This window comes from Nestor notabilis, unplaced genomic scaffold, assembly GCF_000696875.1.
Source record: "Nestor notabilis isolate BGI_N333 unplaced genomic scaffold, ASM69687v1 scaffold32602, whole genome shotgun sequence".
In the NCBI taxonomy this organism is placed as follows: Eukaryota; Metazoa; Chordata; class Aves; order Psittaciformes; family Psittacidae; genus Nestor; species Nestor notabilis.
The window spans coordinates 1-24,444 of NW_009919333.1; the positions used below are offsets into that span (position 1 = coordinate 1).

At 37.5% G+C, this 24,444-nt stretch overlaps 1 protein-coding gene across 1 annotated transcript; it reads left to right on the forward strand.

Annotated features, from left to right (window-relative positions):
- The first annotated feature begins 4,363 nt into the window (after window positions 1-4,363).
- Window positions 4,364-17,596, forward strand: CAT (catalase). The gene is made up of 12 exons (XM_010010178.1): window positions 4,364-4,610; window positions 5,969-6,079; window positions 7,465-7,595; window positions 8,498-8,602; window positions 9,643-9,768; window positions 11,113-11,304; window positions 11,855-12,007; window positions 12,854-12,992; window positions 14,921-15,051; window positions 15,836-15,943; window positions 16,545-16,631; window positions 17,084-17,596. Exons 1-12 carry the CDS (start codon window positions 4,364-4,366, stop codon window positions 17,147-17,149), a joined length of 1,596 nt encoding a protein of 531 aa, XP_010008480.1. The 3' UTR covers window positions 17,150-17,596.
- Window positions 17,597-24,444: the final 6,848 nt, after the last annotated feature.

Here is a 24,444-nt window from a genome sequence, read left to right on the forward strand (position 1 = left end):
ATCTATTTTTATCTTTTCCGTCTCAAAACACCTATTTATGTTTTCGTTTCTTCTGTCGTATTGGTAGAACCCAGTGAAAATTTAACTAGGGAATGATATAAAAGCTGAAGTGTATTCAGCAATATGTGGAGACTTGTTGACAAGGATGAAGTGGTTTGGGGCAAGTGGTTGACTGAACTCATAAGAAGATGTAATCAACAGCATGGCCCTCAAATCTTCTGAAGATGCAAAATATACCCCAAAATATTTGGGTAAATGTACAAATGCTGCAAGAGTTGACTTCCATTCTTTGTCAAGTCACTGTGACAGTTTCTACTATGTGTTTTCTGACAGAAGTATGTGTTTGGCATTAAATAGTTTTTCTGCTGGTTATACAAGCAGCAGTCTTACAAGATACAAGTGCCAATAGTCATACAAGACACAAGTGGATGCCTCCGTTCCCACTGTTCATAGTTGCTTAGTCATCCTGACTGTATTTTTTTCCCCTTGGTTGTAGAAGGTATTGTGTGAAAACTACCTTCCAGTGATGAACTGCAGCTTTGTGGTATTCTAGCATGTGTCATAATATTTTCTTTTTGTGCCATGAGTAATACTTTTTTTTGTATGGATGGTGGCTTTTCTTTAACAAAGCAGTATTTGAATACAGGCCAAGGTTAATTTGAAGGTTGGGAGGCAACCCAAAGTCTGTGTTGCATAAGGAGTCATGAGACCTTGAGATAGAGAGTAGGGAGGACTTATTAGAATTTTAAAGTGACTTGTATTAAGGTGCAAGGTATCAGTAATGCCTGGAAGTATGTACTTTGATGTATGGTGTTTACCACAGCTGTGACTAAAATTCTCCTGGCTTTGTTTCCCTTCTTTCTGTCATGACAGGTTAGTGCTGTAATGTAATACACATGCAGACTCAAAAGTTCTTATCTTTTAAGGTTTTGACTGTATGCAGCTCCCAACCATATGAAAATACAAGCATCAAACAAACTCAAGTCCAGAAGTAGCATGAGAATTCCTCTTAAAACTGTCTCTTTTTTTTTTTCTTTTTTCTCCCATCACACTGATGGAAATTATTTTGTGTGCCCTACATACCATTATACTGAAACTAAAGTGACTATATCTCACTATTTAAAAAAAATGCAAAACTTTGTGTTCAGAAGTCTGCCTACCCAAAAGAGACTGAATAACCACAAAGCTGTGGGGTTTCTTTGTTATGCTTAGTTTCAAACAGTTGTGGTTTTAGCTACTATTTTTAGCAGTCTTAAATGTTAGCATTGTAAAAAGTGGTTTTTGGACAGCAGTATAGCCTGTTGGTTTGAGAAGGGCTGTGGTATCTCTATAAAACTTTGTTGCATGCATAGTTTACAACTAATAAGCAAAGAGTTTTTTCTACCCCTGAGGTGGACACACCATAGGTATTATAAAGGCATAGGTGAATCAGGACTCAAAGTTTCCTGAAGACTATGGGTATACTTCCCATCCTTCTGTCTTCTACCAGGTTCTCGCAAGACCTTTGTAAAGGAGAACCTCACAGGTGTAGGCATATGCATTACAGTCCTACCACTGTCTGGTTAAACCTACTGGGCTGCTTAGAATTTGTGGAGAACTCCAGGATAAACAGGACTCTAATTCAACATAACTTTTGTGTGTATCAGTTGACTGAGTGAAACTTGGTCGCTGCCTTTAGTGACTTCAAAAAATCATTGTGTGGACTGGAGGAGTCTTGAGAGCTGTATCTCATGTTAAAAAAGTGTTACCAGTTCCCAAGTTTGCTGTTCTTGGAATTACAGTAGTCAGAATTCATAAATGGTGCTGAAGCTGTTTTGTCACAGGCTGCCTTAGAGTGAGGATGAAATGGAAGTGTCTGTGTACATAGAACATGTGGGAAGGATGGAAGTGTCTGTAATGAACGATAACACAAGGAGCTTGGAGAAGAAAATGCAGACATTTAGGATGCCATTGGTAGGAGCTGTTCTTTTTCATCATGTTACAGTGAACTCGCCTATCTTAAATGAGTATGACAGTCATAAATATGAATAAAAAACCAAGTAATGATTAAAAAATGAATACATTGGGTTTTATCTGTGAGAAACTTGGAGCTTTTTAATCAGCAAAACTAATGAAAATAAGAGAAAAATATTGGCAATGCTGGAAGCTGGGTTAAAAATAAAGTAGTTCTCCCTAAGCAAACTCTGAAAAAATTTCTTGACTGAAATGTTTAATTAAAACCGTTGTGATGTTGGACTTGATGATCTTAAAGGTCTTTTCCAACCTGGTTGATTCTGTGATTCTGTGTGAGCATTTTATAGGCTCAGCATCTGCAGATTGCACTGTGTTCTAAGAAAGGGCTTTTCAAAGCAGAGGCTCAGAATAGGTTTCAGGATGGGTTGTTCATATCTTTCACACCTCAGTACAGAAAATGGGTCAAGATAATGAGCCGATAATATTAATTTGTATTATTATTCCAATTAATACAAATTAATATTATCAATTGGAATTAGCTGATAATATTAATTTGTGCTGGGCGATTATCTCAGAGCAGACTACTTTACACTTACCAGAATGAATCATGGCATGATGAATGAGCATTTTCCTAAAGTTCCTTGAATGTGGTGGTGTCCTACTTACTTTAATATATGAAATGAAATTCTAATTCAGAAAGTTAATTTGTAATGGCAATTATTAAGCAACTTCTAGTTTAAGATGATAGCTAAAACATGATAAAGCATACATAATAATGCGTATAGATTTAAGGGATGGGAGAACTTCCCATGTGGTCTAAGTAGGTGGTTTCTCAAAGTGAGCAGTGGAATAGTTTCCTTTGGCTCATTTAAAACCAAGCAAAATATCAGAAAGCATGTGATTTCATTGCTGGTTAGGATTTCAGGCATCCTGTAGGAGTTGAATTTATGCTTATAGCTTTATGCGAATGAAGTGGCGAATGAAGAATGAAGCACCAAGATATTTTGGGAATTCAAGCCAGCTGGAGTAGTGTGTATTGCATATTAGTAAAAACACATTGACATCCTGTCAAATGTCTTTTATGTGGTTATTCATGTACATGAGTTAAAGGTGTATATAATTCTCCCTGTATATGTTGCCTCATCCAGAATTCTGGCTGTGGATGTGAATAATTGTTCTTTTCCCTGCCTCTCTGGGTTCCCTCTTGGATTTCCCATGGTTCAGGTGCATGGGTGCTGCTGGCAGAAAAGATAGGATGGTATGGATAGAGAGCCCATGTGGATAGATGTCAGTTTAGCGCAACCTGCAACCATGGATTTAGTGTTAACTGGCCATTATCTGTGACCCGGATATTTGAGCTCACCCTGTTGCAAACCTTTCGTTTCTTTTTCCTTTGTACTAACTTCTGTTCTAAGTACTTAGTGAGAATTGCCCTGGCTCTTAACAATGTGTGTAGTCCAGGAAAGACTGACACCTGTGACCACTGTGTCTCTGGAGCTGATGTACCCTTCTTGCTATATTTCCTACAGTACCCACTAAAACAGGACTGTTGCCTTGGGGGGAGCGTATGATCCCATATTTGATTGAGATAAAGTCTTTGCTACTGAAGTTTGTTTTAAGAAAGTGGGAGTATACTTGATTATAGTGCTAGAGAGTTCCAAAAAGTGTTCTTTGGAATTGTCACTCTTATGGTACAAGATGCTGCAGCTCTAAGTAGCCTATGAGGAGGGTTAACTGAAATTTGGTGTGAAAGGGAGGGAGAAAAGGATGAGTATGGGATGTCTTGGGCAGGTTCTTTAAAGGCAAGAATGATGTTTGGGAGAAAAATACCAAAAGAATGGTTTTTCATCCTTTTCACAGGATGTTTGTTGGCAGTAGGGCTGCTTAGGGCTTTTGTTAATCTAAGTCCTTCCATGGGTCAGGAGTCTAGAATGATAATTCCTCAGGTGGTCTTGTATTTTCCACAGCTCTTCCAGACCAATGGTAATCATGGGTACCCCCTTTTAATCTTCATGCTGTGTGATTATAGCTTTCCTTTTGCATCCATCCCTGTACTGACATTACCTTCTTCCTCTCCTTTCTCCTGTATTACTTTCCAGCACCTACTCCTTTTCTAGCTCTACCCATCCTCTCCTGTTGAAGTGAGGGCAGACCATTTTAAGGTTGACCTTAACCATTTTAAGGTTGACATATTTTTCTTGAAGCAAGATAGATGGTCTTAAGTAATGCTTCTGAACCATGAAAACATCTTTGGATGATACGTGACTTGAACTCACCTTCTTAAATAGCCCCAGACATAATACTTTGATGTAGCTAGACATCTGTATGCTTTGTAACTAGTTTCAGAACCTTTTGTCATTTTGCTTTATACTTGTTAATATGTCTTGTGACATGTAGTGGTTGAACAGGCATGCACATTGTGTGGCTTAAATATAGAGGAGTTTTAATTTCTGCTGTTGTAATATTGACTCTCTCTCCCTTTCAGAAACCTGATGTCTTGACCACTGGTGCTGGGAACCCCATAGGGGATAAGCTTAATATCCTGACAGCAGGGCCACGTGGCCCTCTTCTTGTTCAAGATGTTGTTTTCACTGATGAGATGGCTCATTTTGACAGAGAGAGGATTCCTGAAAGAGTTGTGCATGCAAAAGGGGCAGGTATGTTTCAAAACACATTCTTTTTCTTGGTGTAGAATTAGACTTTGAAAAGCCTTTGAGTTAACATGTAGATTGTGACAGATAAATTGCATTATATTCTCTCTAATTTAGTATTTTAAGAAATAATTCTGTATCAACAACAGTGGTAAGGCCTGGTTTAAAAGAGCTCAGTGTCAGAACTCAAACCACTGAAAAAATGATTAAAAACCCCATAGTTACAGCCCTTAGATTTTTACTATATTTATTGCAATCTCTGCCTCCTCTATCTGTTCCTCCATAGTACCCCATTCCTCTGGAAAGGAAGACTTGCCCAATTCTATTTTAATATCTGTTTTCATGTTATTTGTTAGGGATTCTTGTCTTTATCATCCAATGTTGGGACTGTTCAGCCTGGAGAAGAGAAGCTGTGTGGAGACCTCAGAGCAGCTTCCAGTGTCTGAAGCGGGCTACAAGGATGCCGGGGAGGGATTCTTCATCAGGGACTGTAGTGATAGGACAAGGGGTGATGGGTTTAAACTTAAACAGGGGAAGTTTAGATTAGATATAAGGAAGAAGTTCTTTACAACGAGGGTGGTGAGGCACTGGAAGGGGTTGTCCAAGGAAGTTGTGAATGACCCATTCCTGGCACAAGGCCAGGTTGGACAGAGCCTTGGGCAATATGGTCTAGTGTGAGGTATCCCTGCCCATGACAGGGGGGTTGGAACTAGGTGATCTTAAGGTCCTTTCCAACCCTAACTATTCTATGATTCTAATGTGTCTGCTAAAGCAAGATGATGATCTAAAATTTAAACTAAACTGAATTAACCAATTTTAAAATTTATTGATCTTAATAAGGTAGAACTGGCACCTCTGATTTTATTATTATATATTAGCCTAGAGGAAGAAAGTATGTTACTAAATTTATAATACAAATGTGCATGGGAAAAATACCTCTGTGGGGTGGGAAGAATTCTGTTGCTTCATGCAGCTTCCAGGTGCACCAAGATTCTGCAACACGTACCAGCATTAAAGAAATACTTGTCTTGCTCTGAGGTAAATATGCAAATCTTGGCAGAAGAGTATCCAAAAAGCTAGTTTATTATTTTGCACAGTAGAAGTATGGTCTGTATTTCTGTTGGGAACTGTTAATGATCAGTTCAGGAGGGGAGAATGAGCACCTTACACGTAGTAGCTTGTGTTAAGTAAATCCTGTTTTATAAAAACAGTGTTCTAGTGCAGAAATAGAAACTGTATTTAACCTGGTGTATTTCCGTGTTTCTTGTTGACTTTAAGTATGTTGGACCACAATAGAATAGCAGGTCCACTGTGAGTGGAAAGAAGGTATCTAGATCTGACATCCTGAACTTGCTTTCCTTCAGGAGCCTTTGGTTATTTTGAAGTCACTCATGATATTACCCAGTATTGCAAGGCAAAAGTGTTTGAACACATTGGAAAAAGAACTCCGATTGCTATCCGGTTCTCCACTGTTGGTAAGGCTCTAAAGCTATTGTGTATCCTCTTACATGTGTACCAGTTATACTGATAGCAATACTTACATTATTATTGAGTACTTAAGGTAGTTTACAATACTTTCTGTGGATTTCCTTTAAATTATAAGTCCTTAAGCAGCTTCTGCATCTTTCTGTCAGAGCTCTATGCAGATACTTTTCCATATGGAATGCGGGAGAAAGGATACCCTGAGCTAGGTTTTTTTTCTGACAAAAAGCTTGTCTGGATGGATCATAATCAACAGTTGCATACTGCAGTTTAACACTTGAAAGTTAAATACCTATAATCTCTTATGCTGTAGGAATGCTTTGGGGATGAATGCTGTAAAGCAAGTATGAGGCAAGGCAAAATAAACAATCTTCCATAAATAAACTCTGATTTCTTAGAGCTGAATGCATAAACCAGCAAAATCTTAAATTATATTCACTAAAATGTGCATTATGATCAATACCTTGTTTGGTAAAGAAAGATCTCTCAAAATATGTGTGTTACTACTTTATTTGAAAGAAGTCCTAAGGAGGATTCAGTTCTGGAAGTAGTATTGCAGAGAGAGTTGTTGTTCAACAAGGTTCAAGGAGCTGCTGGTTTCAGCCTACCAGCTTTTGTCTGCGTCACTAAAACTGAAGGGATCATGGAATTTTATACCAGGGGAAAGACATGCAGCTGAGTTTGACTTGTGTGTGCTGCAATGGATTGTTGCATCATTACCTTCCCTTTCCCTGCTCTGTTTGAAAGCGTTTCTTCCTAGATTTTCTGTACTACACGATTATTTTAATGAGAGAATGGGTGTCCTTGTTATTTTGTCACTATGCTTAGCATTAGCTGTTCCTGGATATTTCTGGAACACTTTTGCTTAGGTATTGTGGTAGGCACTTCTGCTCTGGTATAAAGTTACCCATTGAAAAGACTGTTTTAGATAAAGCAGAAGTTAAAAGTGTTGCAACTCTTCTATATGAAGTTCCCTTTTTTGTTAGGCATGTTATTTAGATTGCTGCCTTCCAAATGTGAGAGCTTTTACACTGGGATTTGAAGCACAGAAACTAATGTTTTAGCCTTACAATCTAATTTATTTTTTTTTTTGATAATGCAAATTCCACTCTGAATTGGTTCAAATGGATATGTTTGTTTGTTTGTTTGTTTTCCTTTTAACTGTGGCCCGAATGTTTGGGTGGGTGTCTTTGGAAACTTTCAATGCCTGAAGGATTACTGAAAATACGCCAAAAATTCCTTAGTATATTAGAGAATTAAATTGATAAATGCCACCCTTTTAAGATTTTATGGCATATTCTCAAGTTCTGTGGTTTTAGGCTTGCAATCTGTATGTGTTTCCTATCATAACACTTCTGTATTCATGTGTTCCTTCAAGCTGGAGAATCTGGGTCAGCTGATACAGTTCGTGACCCTCGAGGCTTTGCAATGAAATTCTACACAGAAGAGGGTAACTGGGATCTTGTGGGGAATAATACTCCCATTTTCTTTATTCGGGATGCGATGTTGGTGAGTAAGCATAAAGAGGAAGGTACTTTGAAAGAGTCCAAAAGTTCATTCATATCTTGTTCTTGCTTCACTGAGAAGCAGAACCTGTTGTTTTGACACACTTAAACTTTGTTGTTTGCTAGATAGTCTGAGTGTTTTTTACTGGAAAAGGTGTTACTTAAATAAAATGAATTTAAGAACTAATGCTTGATTACTTGTGTTTCATACTGTAAATAGCATACACATTTAGTTGTGTTTACTAGTGCCTATGTTGCAGAACAGCCAATAAGTAAGTATGCTACCATGGTTTTAACTTCAGATCTGACCAGTTTTACTGGTGTTCAAACTGGCTGTTTTGCTCTGTAGACAGTTTTTTCATTCAGAGGCTATTGCAGGAGGGGAAAACTTCACTCTACAAACTTCTTGCAAATTCTTTTTATTAAATCTGACTTTTTTTTTTGTTCTTTTTAATGTAAATTTAACAGCACTTTATAAGTAATGGGGCTTTCCTTGAGTCGAAGAGTTCTGCAAGGATATTCTGTAGTATCTCTGTATTCATTTACAAGTCAGATATTCAGTGGAGTTCAGATATACAAATCTGGAAACATTTACCTCTATCAGTCACAAAATGAAAGCATTCTTGGAATAGTCTGTTTATCCTAACTGTGAATGTGTTTCATTTCACCCCATTTTTACTGGTCTATGAATGAATTTGATTGCAGGAGAGGTATGACAGTAGAAGATATTTTTTCAGTGATCTTACAACTTTGTCTCATCTTTGTATGCTGTTCCTTTCACAGTTAAGTGTAAATGAAAAACTGGTTGTCTTGTTTTGTACCAGAAGTTGCTTAGTATACCCCATTTGATTTGGAGGTCTTAAAGAACTTCTTTTTTTCCCTCTTCTTCCTCTCTGGACAAATCAGTTTCCATCCTTCATCCATAGCCAAAAGAGGAACCCTCAGACTCATTTGAAGGATCCAGACATGGTGTGGGATTTCTGGAGTCTTCGCCCTGAGTCCTTGCATCAAGTAAACTTCTCCTTTGACTTCTTTTTGTATGAGTAAGAGAATCGTGTTATGACAGCGTATTTCTGTAAATCTCTTTTCCTTGTTTCCATGTTTTATCTAGAAGTTTATGTAATCCTCTAGAAACAGTATAAAGGTGAAAGGCCAACAGTAACTTAAGGCTATTAATACGTGCATCTAGGCTTTCTTCTTTTAATGACTCTATGAAATGGGTGGGATTTTTCCATTTTCATAATCGTATTTTATATGGGAATGAAGGGGAAGTTGCTAAATTTTCTATCACTGAAGCAGCAGAGATACTGATGACGACAAACGGTTAATGTTGGAGAGCAGTAAAGGACTGGGAAAGCGATGCTATGACATATTGGATTATTTAAAGCTGTATATCATGTTGCTCATGAGATCAACTCAAAACATTACTAGAATTCACAGTGAATTCTAATTGTTCTGATGTGTATTTGTATCTAAATGTCATGCAAAAAAGCTAATATGTAATTAAAAATGCAGTTGTATGTATTTATTTTAAAGAAAATGGGTTCATACAGAAGCTTTCCAGTACAGATGTAGTACCACAAGCATTGTTTGTGATCATAAACCTAAAGAAAATCAGTATTTTGAATATGTTGACATGGTGGTACTTTTATAGCTTGAAGACTCTGGAGTTGTTAAAGACCTCAACTTCCAGATTTTTGCCTTTAACCTGCAAAGAAATGTCATTTATGCTTATAAATTAAATTATCCATGCTTACCTGCTGCATGCTTGCAGGAGAATTGGTAACATTATCACTAGGTTAATGCCTTGTACTTGACCAAACATTTTATGTGGGCATAAAACCTCACATAGGTTTAATTCACAATTGTTCTTTGTGCAAAACCAAAGAGGTCCTATTTAATACTCTTAAACTAGAAATTCCTTAGGGAACTCATAACATTACGATAGCTTCCAGCAATGCAGATTAATGCAAGAAACAAATTCTGTGTTGAATGGTCATTTTATCCTTGATCTGGTGAGTCCATTCATACTGTTTGATTCTTCTCTTTAGGTGTCTTTCTTGTTTAGTGACCGTGGTATTCCAGATGGGTATCGTCATATGAATGGATATGGATCACATACTTTTAAACTGGTTAATGCTAGTGGAAGAGCAGTTTACTGCAAATTCCATGCAAAGGTATTGATATCTTTTCCAGTTATCTATTGGAAGTATGCACCAGATTGGATAAATCATAAAATCAGCAAAACAGGTTAAATAGATTGTCTAAAGATGTTTTGGGATTTGTCAAGCCTAAGTCAGAAGAGACTTGTTAGTGCATAGACTCAATCAAAAAGGTCTGTGGTGTATTTTATATCAATTGAATACCTTTAACAAATACAGTGGGTGTCAGTGTTCCTGCTACAAAACAGTAGGTAAATACCTACTAGACTCTACATAACTTTTCTTTGGGGACCTATCTCTTGTTATTGAAGAACTCTGTCTACTTGTGTGCTGAGCTTCGAAATAGATGTTTTGGGCATGAGGCAGTGCAAGAACTTCCTATTGGACTCCCTTGCTATCATTCGGTGCACATACAGGAATCCTTTAGCCCTTTGGAAATGTGCTCTGGTCAGCGTGCGATATATTCCTGTTTCATGTTCATGGCTACGCTGTAGTTCAGATGCAACTTCTTCAAGTAGAAGTTCTCTCAGTCTGGATATGGGTTTTGTTTTTTCTGGATGTGAGCCACATTGATCTAGTATTTTTAACATGGACTTGACAGTATACTGAAATATAAAAACTCTGTTTTACAAGAGGCCTGCAGCTGAGGCTCTCGGAACCTTACAGAACTTCCACCCTTTTCTGAGAAAGCAGTCATGATCATATCTCACTTGAAAACAACTTCCCTTCAAAGTTTTAAAGGCCATGCAGCTTCTTACGTCATTAGACATTGGTGGAGACTGGAATCTACCTTTGAAGCAAGACTTCATTTGAACCAATATGTTAAACTAAGAGGGATTATATAGCAACTTTTATCCTTCAGGTTGTCAAAAGTTTATTAAAATGAAATTTTAGTTAGTGCTAAAAATGTCACAGGAATGGGAATGGAGGGTGGGAAACGGAGGTACATATAGAATTCAGAACTTTCAGCCCTGAGGGCTGCAACCATTTTATCACTTGTTTGGAATGTGATATGTAGGAAAGGGTGGGATATTGGAACAGTAAAGGAACACTTCGTCCTGTAAGGGGTGAGGGGAAAGCTCTTTGCTTGATGTGCGTCAGGGAGCAGACCTTCAAGTTTGATGTCTTGTGTTCTGCAGTATAGCATTACATATTTATTTCACTTTTATCAGAGAACTATTATTTTATCTGGAAGGCAGCTGTTGAATGTACTATTACTTGCAACTCAAATTACTGGATATTGGAACATGAACAATTGCATTCTTGGATTATAAGTCTTGTTAGAGTGTATTCCTGTTAATGATTTCTGAAATAATTTTGCATGCTGTAACTGGTGCTACTGCTTTTATTGCTTTTTAGACTGATCAGGGCATCAGAAATCTTCCTGTTGAAGAAGCAGGAAGACTGGCTTCTACTGATCCCGATTATGGAATACGTGATCTTTACAATGCCATTGCCAAGGGGGACTATCCATCATGGTCTTTCTACATACAAGTTATGACATTTGAAGAAGCAGAGAAGTTTCCATTTAATCCTTTTGATTTAACTAAGGTATCTCTGAGATAGTTGTGAATATTCTATTTCAGCTAGTTCAAAAAAGGTTGTAAGATCAAAATGCCAGAACTAAACTTATCTATTAAGAGTAGTAGTTTCCATGGAGTAGCACTGTTTTCTTACTAGGCCCTATCAGTCCTTTTTTTAACTCTCCCGAAATGGCTAAAGACTTTTATACTTGAAAGTAAAAGTTAAGATGACAAAGAAAAGGCTTGTTAAGCTGGTTGCATTTGGAAGTAGCTGAAAACAATCATGCTACCAGTTCCACCTACGATATTGCATTCCTAGGCTGGTTTTCAAGTGCCTTTGGGTATTTCATTTAAGTAGTCAAGTGCAGCTGAGATTATGCTGGGATGATGAAATAAGTTGCATTAGTATTTTGTGTTAATTGCAAAGACTTCTTAAATAAGACATTTCTCAATGTTAAAAAAATTTATTTCTTTAGTAATGTATTTTCTTAATCAAGACTTAAATCAGGTAAATGCTGCCTAGTAGTTAAGCTGTATAATACTATTATAGTGCTGATCTTAATGTGTGTGTCTTGCAGATCTGGCCACATGGTGACTACCCCCTTATTCCTGTGGGAAAACTTGTCCTGAACAGGAATCCTGTCAATTACTTTGCAGAGGTAGAACAGATGGCATTTGATCCTAGCAACATGCCACCTGGTATTGAACCCAGCCCTGACAAAATGCTGCAGGTAAACTACAATGTGTGTAAGATTTCACCTGAAGAGAGTTACATTTGCATTGCTGTTTATAAAGCAACCCCTGTTTGTGTAGTACCAGTAAACCTGACCTATGGAAAGCAACTGATTTTCTAACTTATTTTTTTGGTGGTTGTTTTTTAATGTTTCTTTAATCACCATTTGATGTGCTCATCCAAAATGGAAATAAAAAAGAGAATGGGAAAGAACTAAAGGGATAGAAAAATCTAAAATTTAAAAGGGCGTTTGAAGCAACTAGCAAAGTTGATGAGGAGATCTGTCAATCTGGCAAGAAGTATGGGATAAAACCAAAGGAGCAATGCATATTCATTAATGTTTTTACAGTATACCTTAGACTTAAACTCTTACGAGTGTAAAAGGTGGGTTTCAAAAGGTGTAAAATAGATATAACTAATCCCTGATATAAACCACAAGACTATTCTTTAGAAGTAGTGACAGATCTCTTACAGGTCAAAATATGTGATAAGACTAGCTGCACTCTATACAGTCTGCAGAGTCCTGGATGTTTGCATGTTCTGCTTTTTCAGATTAAAACCAGATTGCTGTTTCAAATTATATCCATGGAAATAAGAAGGTATTTTAACAGTTCAATGGGATAATTTCATGAGCTGTCACGTAGTTCTTTTGTTTTGCCTCTTTTTGCTCCCACAAACTTCATGGCCAGAATAAGTCTGTTGTCTTGGCATCCAGATGTCACTAAACCAGCTTCAGTTCAGTAAATAAGGGAGTGCATATGTATAGTGCTCTGAGTTGGCATATACATCACTCAGGTGATCTCTTTCCGCAAGTAGTAGTTAACGCTTGTGATAAATGTTTTAGGGTCGTCTCTTTTCGTATCCTGACACTCATAGACACCGCCTGGGACCCAACTATCTACAAATTCCTGTGAACTGCCCCTTCAGAGCTCGTGTGGCCAATTACCAGAGAGATGGACCAATGTGTGTTTCTGACAACCAAGGTAGTAATGAAAATATCTTCAGACTTATGCATGTCCTTTGTAGAATTCTTTTCTGCTCACAGGGAATTTAAGATACTTGATTAACAGATGGGGGGTTTAGATATTACTAACTTATTATACTGTCAGAAATGCTACTTTTTTCTCCTTTACCAATCAGTGTCTCTTGACTTTTTCCCCAGCTCAAACATCACTGTAACTTCCTGGGCTTCAGACTTCCCAGCCTGTTTTTTCTTTTATGTGAAAACTGTTCCTTACCCCTCATAATCTTTGTCAACCTTTTAGTACTTTTCCATATATTACCAGATCCTTTTTGAGATGAGTTGGCCTTGCCTGCAGTTATTACAAATCTGCCATACACCCTTTCCTGTAGAGTGCCCTAAGTTTGTCCATGTGCCATTCCTAATACTCTAACTTGGCGCTCACCAGCAATCAGAAAGCAATTTACTTCAACCTATCCAAATGAATTCAAGGTCTGTTTTGTGATAGGTAATGGCGTATCTTAGAACCCATAGTTATGCATATATAAAGTTGTATGCATTTCTGTTTCTCCATGTGAATTACATAGGAAATAAAATTGTTTTCAGAAAAGCAATTTTCATCCACTGTTTTGGTATCATGACACATTGTGTCAGTATAAATAGCTAGCTTTGATTTTTAACTGAGGTGAAGTTCACAGAGGCTAAGCTGTCAATTTATTTGCCCCCTTTTCAGGTAACTTTATGAATATGATGAATAGTTACTAGTCCTCACATAGGCTGGTCCTCCACTAAGGATCTGATTAATTCTTGTTACTACAAAAAGTGAACTTCTGTTGCTCTGTTCCCGTTCTTCTTGATTTGATGCTAATTGACAAGATACTGACTCTTATTCTGTTATCTCCTGTTTGAGGGATCTTGTTGAAAGTATTCTTAAAGCTGAATATGTTGTGTTGCCTTCATCACTTATTTATGCATCTACTGTACACTTCATCAGTCTTGTACAACTATTGAGAATCAAAACTTTGCTCTAAAATACAAGCTTGCTCATGTAGATTACAGAGTGCATTATCTACATTTTTTTCTTGACGACTTTAAAAGAAGCACATGGATCTTCCTTATACAACTTCAGCCTTGTTTAAAGTAGTTGATAGTCTCTTAACTATAAGTGTTTTTCAGTTTGATGTATGTAACATCTATTTGCTACAAATAGAATCACTTTTAATTTTGTAAAAAATGAGGGAGTTTTTGGTTCCTGGAAAGTAGAATGTTTATCATCTTTACATAAGTATTTAGAATGGGTATGTATCTCTTCTATTAATCCAGGAAAAGAGACTTTGGATGGGGATATAAAAAACAAGTGAAGCTTAAGGTGTGTTTAAAAACTTACAAGTAGGACTTTAAGGAGAAAGGGGGTTTGCAGGAAAACACCCCCAGTCAAATGAATTCACTAATGTCCCTAGTTTATATTCCTTTAAAGACTTCTAGAAATGTGCTTGTTGCAGGGGACTTACTTGAAAAAGTTCTACAATATTAACTATTTAAAATGAAGAAATATGCCAGAGAAATGGTTTCACAGAAGTTAATTACTACAACTCTGTTTCTACTTCCAGGCAAAAAAAATCTATTCTAAAAATAATAGAAATAGCCTAAATGTCTTTGAGAAATCTGTATCTGCATTTCTGCATTTAAAGATTGACTTCCATATACTCAGTCCATGTAGTGAAACTGCTTTGCTCTCTTATTTCCAAGAGGTTGTGAAAGGCAAAACTAAAGCTTTAAATTTGCCTCTGTTCAGCAGCTTATGTTCTGACGGTGTTTTCCCAATAGTGACTGTTTTACATCTGAGAGTAAACAAGGATATATTTTAGCTATGCCTCTTCTCGGCAAAGAACATTTTTTGTCTTCTGACTTGTATCTCATTGTTGTGGCTTTGTGGGGTTTTGTTTTCAGGTGGTGCCCCAAACTATTACCCAAACAGTTTTACTGGTCCAGAAGATCAGCCTGCGTGGAAGGAGTGCCGGGTGTCTGTTTCGGGAGATGTGCAGCGCTTCAACAGTGCAAATGAAGATAATGTGACTCAGGTATGAAGTATGAAAAGGCTTTATATTGCCTATTTTTACATAAGCTGAGTTTATAGGATGGGTTTAGAGAACAATAATAAGAATCCTTCAGCCATGGCTCCTCTCTGAAGTATCTGGGCTAACCTGAAGTTCATCTGATGAGAGCTTGGAAGATCTCCATACAGTTTAATTTCATAACTGACTGATTTTGCTGACAGGACAGTTAGTGAAATCTCACAGACCTTTGCCATCCATATTCTGGGCACCAATATCTAGAGGTTGTGCCTGTCATCTTGAGATCAGTGTCTGCAGATAGGCAAACTAAAGTATACATGTAATGGCATGATAGCCAATTCCTGAATTGGACCACAACAGCTATATTTGTTTTCATTAATTCAGTAAGCAACAGTTATTTCAAGCTAGAATTGAAAGGAGTTGTTAGTAGATTTGCCAAAACAAACGAAACCCCACCACAGATCAGCTGCCTTTTGAATTTTTGCCTGACTAGTAAGTGAAAGCTTATTCCTTTTTCACTAGTAATGAATCTTAAAAGTCTAGTAAGTATTATTGACTGCTACAGGTAGAATCGTAAAGTCATAGAATCAACTAGGTTGGAAAAGACCTTTAAGATCGAGTCAAATCATTACCTCAGGACTGCCAAGACCACCACTAAAGCATATCACTGAGGGCCTCACCTACATAGTTTTTGAATGCTCCCAGGGACAGTTTCCTGGGAAGCCTGTTCCAGTGCCTGATTACCCTGCTTTTGGGAATTTCAAAGTAAAATTTTGTTTCCAATCTTAAGGTGCGAGACTTCTATACCAAAGTGCTGAAGGAGGAGGAGCGCCAAAGGCTGTGCAAAAACATTGCTGATCATCTTAAGGATGCACAACTCTTCATTCAGAAGAGAGCTGTAAGTGGCCTATTTGGGTTTTAGCCTTTGCTTTTTATTCCAGGTTTTCTTGCAGTCTAGTAACTTGGGTGGTAAGGTTGTGAAAAGGAGGATCAAGAATTCTTCACTGAGAAGACAACTTCTGGGTTTTTCTTGCATGGGAATTATCAATACAGAACACTTATGTAAATAGGCACATACTTATAACATAAATAACTTGTTAAAGTAACTTTTTTTCCTGATGGGAAGAACGCTATTGATGTTGAACATCAAGGATGATGTCATGTGTTTCAAAAATAAGGTGGCTGCCAGTGTAATGTTTTGGCTCTAAGGGATAAGGCAGCAAGGACTAGGGAGGGATTCGATCTTTATCCTTCCCAGTGGAACTTTGTTTATGTTAGGAAAAAGCTTTGTGTGAGGTAATAGAAATAGTGTTTGAAGATCTTCATAGCTCCTTTCTGGCTGGTCAGAATTAAATTCTTTAGAAAGGAGTCTTCATCTACTTCTTATGATATGTAGTGCTTGTAGAGCACAGAGCAGAAAATGTGTTAAAGGATACATTTGAAATGGAGGAAAAAATTCTTGTTGCCTCTTGTAGTAGAATCTGTCTCTTTGTGTTTAGGTGAAAAACTTCACTGATGTTCATCCTGACTATGGTGCTCGTATTCAGGCTTTGCTGGACAAATACAATGCTGACACTGGGAAGAAGGTACGCTAATGATTTCTGTAGTTGAATTTTGACTGACTGAATTAGCTTAGCCTCTTTTCTAGAACAAAGTGAGAAGTAGGTCTTGATTCACATTTGGTTTAAATGTCAGAAGTCAGTGCATGTAGAATTACAGACTGAGGAAACATCACTCTAATTACGTTTAATTAAATGTTGATTAACCGACGATGTACAATGACTTTAGTTGGGTTTTTGTGAGGTTTCTGGAAGATAGCTATGTGCTGTGCGATGTGTTCAGATTGATTCTACAGAGAGACCAAATGTTTACACACTCTTTGTAATGGTAATGAAATATTTCCACAAGCCTCTCCTGGGCTCAGTGCTTGCTAAGCAGAATAACAACATTGTTGCTTCAAGTACTTGCTTTTTTCTGAAGTTCCCCTAATTACTTTTAATGGAACCTGCTCTGAATATTTCTTTTGTGTTATTTTTAGGATGTTATCAGGACATACACACAGTCCGCATCTCGTATGTCTGCCAAAGAGAGATCCAACTTGTAAAGTGTGCTGCAGAGCCTCACTCTATCAGTTTTGCGTCCTTACAACTGCAGGATAACCTGTGGAAGAGATTAATGAATGTAGCAACTTCTGCACAAATACAGAATTGTTTTACAGGCTCCATTTCTTAATCTTTCAAGTGCCTGTATCTGTATTGGAAACTAGGTAACACAAGCTAACAATCCTAGTGCCTTTAAATGCTAGTGCTTTAACTCCTTGTTGACAACATATGGTGTTTTTAAGGAAACTCATGATTAAAAATCCTCTTCATTTGTAGAAGCAAACATAAGTTTAATGAAAATACCTTCTGTTTTTTATTGTAAAACTACTTTGCTAGATCACACAATAGAATTTCTATAATGATACTGTGATTATCCATATGGATAAACTTCTTCATATTGAGAAGTTGCTGTTGCTGAGTATGTTTAATAAAATATCTGTATGTATTTGTAGGCACTTCCTTTGAATTTCATTTTTGGCCTTTCTGAAGTAAAATAATATGCAATAGTTGACTAAAATATTAGTTGTGTCTCATTCCTTATGATCAAAATTAAACTAATGACAAGAGTTTAATCTGAATACAGGTGAATTGTATTCCCAATATATATCTTAAGATAACCTTTGCTTACTAACACTAGGTTGGGATATAAATGACCTAAGAGAGATAGGAAAGGGTATTTTATTATTGCATACAATTTACAACTAAATCATTTATATCTTACAGTTCTCGGGGGGTGGGGTGGGGAGGGGAGTTGTTCTTTCTAATCTGTAAGAATTTAAATAGGAAAATATTAATGCTCCAAGTGTCTGAGAAATTAACATCCAGATGCTTGAATATTTTTATCTTGACCAAATTTAAGATCAGGCACTTTCAAAACTCTTCCCAGTGGTTCCTGAAATTCTGTTGTTTTACTGCTGTCATCAGGTATTGCTATCTATTGATCAAGCCAGAGGTAGTTTTCAGAGTTAAACTTTAATTGGTGTGTCTGTCTGAATGTGGGTATCTATAGCTAGATACATGAATAAAGCCTGATTTTAAGCATATTATAATGTTGCCTAGTATTTGCAATTTGATCAGTGCAAAAGATTTTGGAATGCTTTAGACTGAAAAGCATTCCCCATTATTATTACTTAGATCCAAAGGAGTTTAGCTCATTACTATATTTCTTGTGTTTAGTTTTTGAGTAAAATCTTTAATCAGGTCTGTCTAATTGTCACAAAATGAAAGTGTTTATTTTTGAGAACTTAGTGCAGTAGTTAAATGCTGGAATTCCTGGATGCTACCTTGTTGGAATCTGAGTAGTGGTTGCCTAAAAAGCACATTGTCAGCATCCAAGTGCTTTACAAGCATACAACAAAACCAAGGCTTAAACCTTATAAGGGTCAAAATCACACCACTATTTTTTCTTTAGATAATTCTTTAGGAAGTGTTATCCAGTTATGGGGGAACTAGTGTCCAAAGTGACTTGGAGCTTTGAATAAAAAACCCCTTATCATAACTATTGAAAGTCGGTCTGTTAAGACTAAAAGAGTTTCAGAAGTGTGCTCAGTAGGCTCAGGCAATTCACTATGCTTCTGAAAGCCTGGCAAGTTATAATAAGGATGCTGCCTCTTCCTTCTTCCTCTTAACCTTGTCAAAGAGAAAGATCAGTGTATGTAATGAGGCCAGATCCTTGTTGTGCATCAGTACCCCTCATCTGAAATATTTGCTTTCCATGTTGGTCTGCTGATACTGTGTCACTAGCATTTGGACTGGAAAAAACATGAATGATAACAAAGGATTTCAGAGCCCAGCTACTAGCTCTCAACCAAATGTTACACAAATTTCAAATCATGGCAGTTCTTTTTAAATATACAGTACACTTCTGGATCTGTCTTGAGTTGTATTTTGAATAGGAGTGCTTCCTAATTTGGCATTAAGTGTGAAGTGGGATTCCAAGAAGTGATGGCAGATAAGTAAAGAATAGATACTAAAGTGCTGTTACTTTAAATTGTAGAAAACTGCTACTTCAACTCATTTATCTACTAACCTATTGTGAAAAATTAGCTGTGATATAGATACAGTAAAATAACATGAACTGGTAGCCTACTCTGTTCTGGGATTCAACTGGATTTTTACCTGATCAGACAGGTGGGAGCTGGAAGAGCCACATGAATGCGTGGGAATGTTTCTTGCTGGAACATAGAATCCTAATGAGATCTGTAAGAGAATGAGCGAGGCTGAATCTAATTTTGGTTGTGTCTAAATGAATTATGTTTTCTTCCTCTTTTATTTCCGAAATAAAACTGAATTTAAAAAAGAGGCTGAATCTAATTTTGGTTGTGTCTGCTAAATGAATTATGTTTTCTTCCTCTTTTATTTCCGAAATAAAACTGAATTTAAAAATCTCTTGGCAGCATGTGAATGTTTTCCAACAGTTTATATTAATGTAGGAAGTTGATGCTTTTGTCTGTTATTTTGGAGTTTTTGCAGAAGCTGATGAAGTTCTGGGTAATTGGTATCTGTTTCAGAACTGAATTATTTGGCCTGCAAAGGCCTTGGACTCAAGGCTGATGCTTGGCATTCATGTGTGGAGGCCAAGCACTAAATTCTGCTCAGCTCTGATATGTGAAATTACTTGTTAGGAACCTTCTCTTTAATTTCTTAAGCCTTCAGAAAAAGGAATGCTGCTCACATCTGTGCTGCAGCAGTGTCTATGAATATGTGTACCATATGAATGGGAAAAAGTTACTGTCCTGCTTTATTGTGGGTTTTGTTGATGATGCTTTACTTAAGCACCTATTTACTGAAGAACCATTTGTTATTTTTGATTTAAAAGCTTTGGAGGCCATTTCCAGAATGGTCACAAGGTTATCAAAGTTTTTCATTGCAGTTCATCCAGATTTTAGTGGAGGACAGTTCTTAATAGTTTAAGAGAGTATGTGAAGTTGAAATACAGCACTTGAAGGGTCTCAAAGCTACCTTGAAAAAAGCTGTCAGTATGGAGATTTATTCTACCAGTTCTGTTCAGTTCTGCTTTTCTTACTGCAGTTACTTTGTTCCTAAAACCCTGCTTCTTGTTTCACAGGTGAGAACCCATGTGCTCATTGTAAGGTAAGCTTTACAAAACAGTGGATAAGTATGCCTGCTTGACCCCATGGTGGAGAGGACACTGTGACATGAACATGTGGAGGTTTTAGTAGAGTGTTTAGCATAGGGGGCTATTTATAAACTTTGTCCAGGTGGCTTTTATCTGACCATTCCCATACATGATTATCATTAATAAATTTCACTATAATTTATACCGGTTTAGAGTGCAGGTTCAGCTAAAATTTGGACGGTGTCATGTCAGAAAAGAAAATCAAGCACTAGGGAATAAGGAAGAGAGAGGAAACAGCTTGTGCAGTGATGCTGAGAAGACAGAATGGGTAATGTGGGTCATAGGTACCTTCTGCAGCTGCCTTTGTTTTGAAACCTTCCAATTTCAGTCTAGTTGTGTTTAAAGGACTCACCTATGTTCTGTGATGTTAAACTGCCCGTGACAAGTGTTATACAGTAAAACTCTGCCTTTTCAAAGGGCAATGAGGGGGTTAGGCCACACTGGAAGAACAATAATGTTCTTTCTTCAAATAAACAAGGTGATAAATCAATTTACAGCTACTTACTTTGAGAATAAAAAGAATGTTTACATAATGTGACACAACTTCATTTGATTTCTGACTTCATGTTCTGTTCAAGTAAAATCAAATATTCCTTTAATAGGTTGCTGCAATACAATTTTCAGTTACATGTAAAGGAGAATTGCTCAACATCTTCCTATTCAGATGTACATCTGTAACAGAGGATTTGGGGATCGATTTGAAACTTATGGTTTGGAAATTACAGCTTCTCCAGGAACACGTCTCCTCCTTATAGGCTATTCCCCTTTATTTCTAGGCTTGTTTTCCCTTTTCCAAAATGTTTGGACTGGAGTAGCCAAGAAACATGAGCAGATTCCAGAATTTCAGTGGACATTTGTTGAAGAGGGCTGTGCCAGGAGATGAATGTATGGGATTGCTTAATCTTCAGGGAAAAAGGGTGAGGTAGGTTTGGATCAGATAGTTACTGCTTTTAAGCATGTTGGAAAAGGTAAGCCCTGAATTTCTGTCTCAAACCCAGCTAGCTCATTGCCTGGTGGAAGCTATCATTTGGAGATCTGGTGTGTGGGTTTTTCAGAGAGGTATGTGAGTCACCATTTTCCCACAGAATTATAGGAAAACAAGAGTTCTTTCCTCACCTAATACCACAAGAGGAGGTGGTTGTGGTCTGTTAAGCTTGTCTTAAGCCTGAGAACCTGCATATCTTTTCAGTTGAGGCTCCTTAATCTTTCATTTTAAACCATTCCATTTTTATCTGCAAATTAAATGTTAATTGAGTTTTGTTCGCTGTGGGGTTTGAGGCTTCAAACCACTATTGCAGAGGTGATAAGTTGCATGCTTCTATCTATCACTGACAGTTGGTTACATGAAGATGTGCAGTGAATGCTAAAGCTTGATCTTTCCTCCTAGACAATATTGCAGGATTTAATCTCAACTGTCGTTTGGACTCAGTTGTGTGATCATGACGTGCAAAGCTGGACTTGAGCATAGCCTTGACTCAGCTAAAGTTGAGGGTGTAACTTGAGTTGCGTAAGGCTATTTTGGACAGAACTTGGAAAATAACAAAGGCTCTGTTTTGATGATTGTAAATGAAATTAAGGCAGTTTTGCCAGATTTGTGGTTTCACAGTCAGCAACTGCTAGATTCTCACTTAGCTCTTGAATCCAGATTAGGAGCTAAAGGCTTTTGCAATCTGTGCTGTACTATAATCTCAAGGTACCTGCAAAGCATCTTTCTCTTCTGATCCATTAAGAAAGTATAAATATTCTTCTGCTTTGAAAACTCTCACATGAGATGTTCTGAGGTCCTCTCCTAGTTCAGGTTGATTTCAGCTGTGGGGATGGATCATTTAGACTGAAGAAGATTCCTGAAAAAGCCCTATGTTTGCACAAGGCTGTCAATGTTTGCATGTTTATGCACCCTAGGAAAGCTAATCCAGGCTAAGTGACAAAGCATGGTGTAAAAATGACAAGTGAAGTAGCTTGGTACTCTGTTCACGGGTAACAGTGACACTTTTACAGCCTGGATAGAGCCTGTGTGATTTGCTTGTGTGATGAAAAACTTGAACTTTGTCATGGTGAGATTGCACCCAAAGTCAAACTTTAACCCCAGTGCATTTGGAAATCTCACTGCAGTCCTGTCTGAGAGTAAACAGACCCTCAGGAGATGAACTGCAATTTGTTTTCAGGTCACACACTGAAGCTTGGCAAGCTGATAGTTCTATTTGGTTTAATAGTAATAACGAAATACTTCTGCATACTGCTTACCAAAGCAATGAGGTCTTGTGCTCTTATATATTGTGCCATTTTTCATCCTAGTTGTTGCAGCCTGACCTGTCATTGCTCTTTGCTATGTATTATCATTGTTCTGATTCTTTACCTTGAAAGAAAACATTAGGCACTAGTTACTTTGCATTTGTTTTCAGAAGAACATGCAGACAGTGTCTTCATAGTTTCTTGAAAGCCTTGGAAATGTTCACCTTGATTTTAATCCACCTTATTCAATTTATTACAAGACTATAAAAGGCATTTTGATTACAGGTTGGTTGCTGTAATCAAAGTTCGATTCAACTCAAATACTGTAAAGCTGTAATGGAACAAGTCAGAAGGAAAACTTTCCTGTTTTGTAGCATGTGATAAATCACAAATGTTTTATATAGTTTTGCTGTGTCTGTTAATTTCAGTGTTTGTTCTTTGTTCTTTGCCTCCGATTTCACCATTTTAAAACTTCGACCAATATTGGAATCTTTGTTATTTCTTATTGATTGTCCCCCCCCCCAAGTGCAATAAACCCTTGTCTCACAGTGACTGTTGTTTCTGGGTTGACAGCAACAGCACTGACATACAAGTGGATACACTCCTCTACAAATAAATAGCTGGAGAAGGATAATCTCTTTCCAGTTTTCCTCACTTAAGTCTCATGAATCTATCTTTGACCTCGTGCCATAGATGTTGTAAGAATTCTAGAGGAATAGGGATGATGGGAGATACTGTTTACAGACTCAGATGCAGTTGCAACACTCCCCAAAGAGAATGAAAATACAAAAGCCTTAAGGCAGCCTTCCCTGGGGCTTTCACTCTCAAATGCTGCTGGGGTTGCCACTGGAAATGTGTGAAGAAGCAGGTAGCTGGGTTACTGTGGAAGTTGTATCTCCTTTTTCTTATACCATGATGGTCTGTAAGATTGTGAGGGTATGAGGATGTCCAGGAGGTGGAGACCACTGAGAGACCTGAACCCAAACCCCCATCTCTTGCCTTCCCTTCAGCTTGGTTTATTCAGTCCTCTCCACTTACTTCACCCTGGTTGATCACATCCAGCCTTCTTTTTGGTTCCTGCTCTCTTTTAGAAAACAACTCAATGAAACATATTGTTTCTTCACCTTAGCATTGTCTTGATATAATAGATGAAAGGAGAACATGCAGAGTAAATTGCCTGTTTGACCGAACATCATCTTTTGTTGTGTGCTTTAGCCAATGTCTGCCCAAATGGTGCATGGCTGACACCCTGCCTGAGCAGAGGTCTGCATGACCTGTTCCAGCTGCCTTTGCTCAGTTGGAAGGAACCTAGACCCTGGCAAGCAAGCTGGCCAAGCCAGTGCTGCTTTAAATTACACAACACTAGCTCTGCCTAAAGGCATAATCTTTAACAGAAGTCTAACATGTTTTGCCTCACTTGCATGTTTTCTTCTAATCTTTCTATTAAATCTAGTTAAATAAGGCAATAAGCCTGGTGTTACCTTTTGTGCAGCTCAGGATGAGGGAGGGAAATCAAAATTGGCTCATACAAAGGAGAAGAAAGCATGTAGCTCTGCCTAATCATAGCTCTATTATTGTCTTCAGGGTCTGGACAATGCCTAGACTTTGTGGAGGGAAGTTGGAAAAGCAAGAATGAAGAAATCACTCATTTTTCCCTGCTTATTCCATATGTGCAGAGACAAAGCTGCTTTGGACCCTCATTACTTTTCCTAAATGCTGCTCTTTCTTTGGATTTAAAACAAGTTACAAGTGTGTTTTAGTGAAGTTCTGCATCTGATAAGTTCATATGCACAAATTGGAAGCCCTGGGGTAATGGTTGGACTTGATCTTAAAGGTCTTTTCCAACCTAGTTGATTCTATGTTTCTGTGATTCTGAAGACTGAGGCATGCTTTCAACACTTAGAATCATAGAATAGTTTGGGTTGG

What these genes read in the sequence shown, in the direction of transcription:
- CAT (XM_010010178.1), top strand. Translation starts at nt 4,364, where the DNA reads ATGCACATTGTGTGGCTTAAATATAGAGGAGTTTTAATTTCTGCTGTT. An exon ending in GCCCTGACAAAATGCTGCAG is followed by an intron (nt 12,008 to 12,853) that starts GTAAACTACAAT and finishes TAAATGTTTTAG; the next exon opens with GGTCGTCTCTTTTCGTATCC. An exon ending in ATGCTGACACTGGGAAGAAG is followed by an intron (nt 16,632 to 17,083) that starts GTACGCTAATGA and finishes TGTTATTTTTAG; the next exon opens with GATGTTATCAGGACATACAC.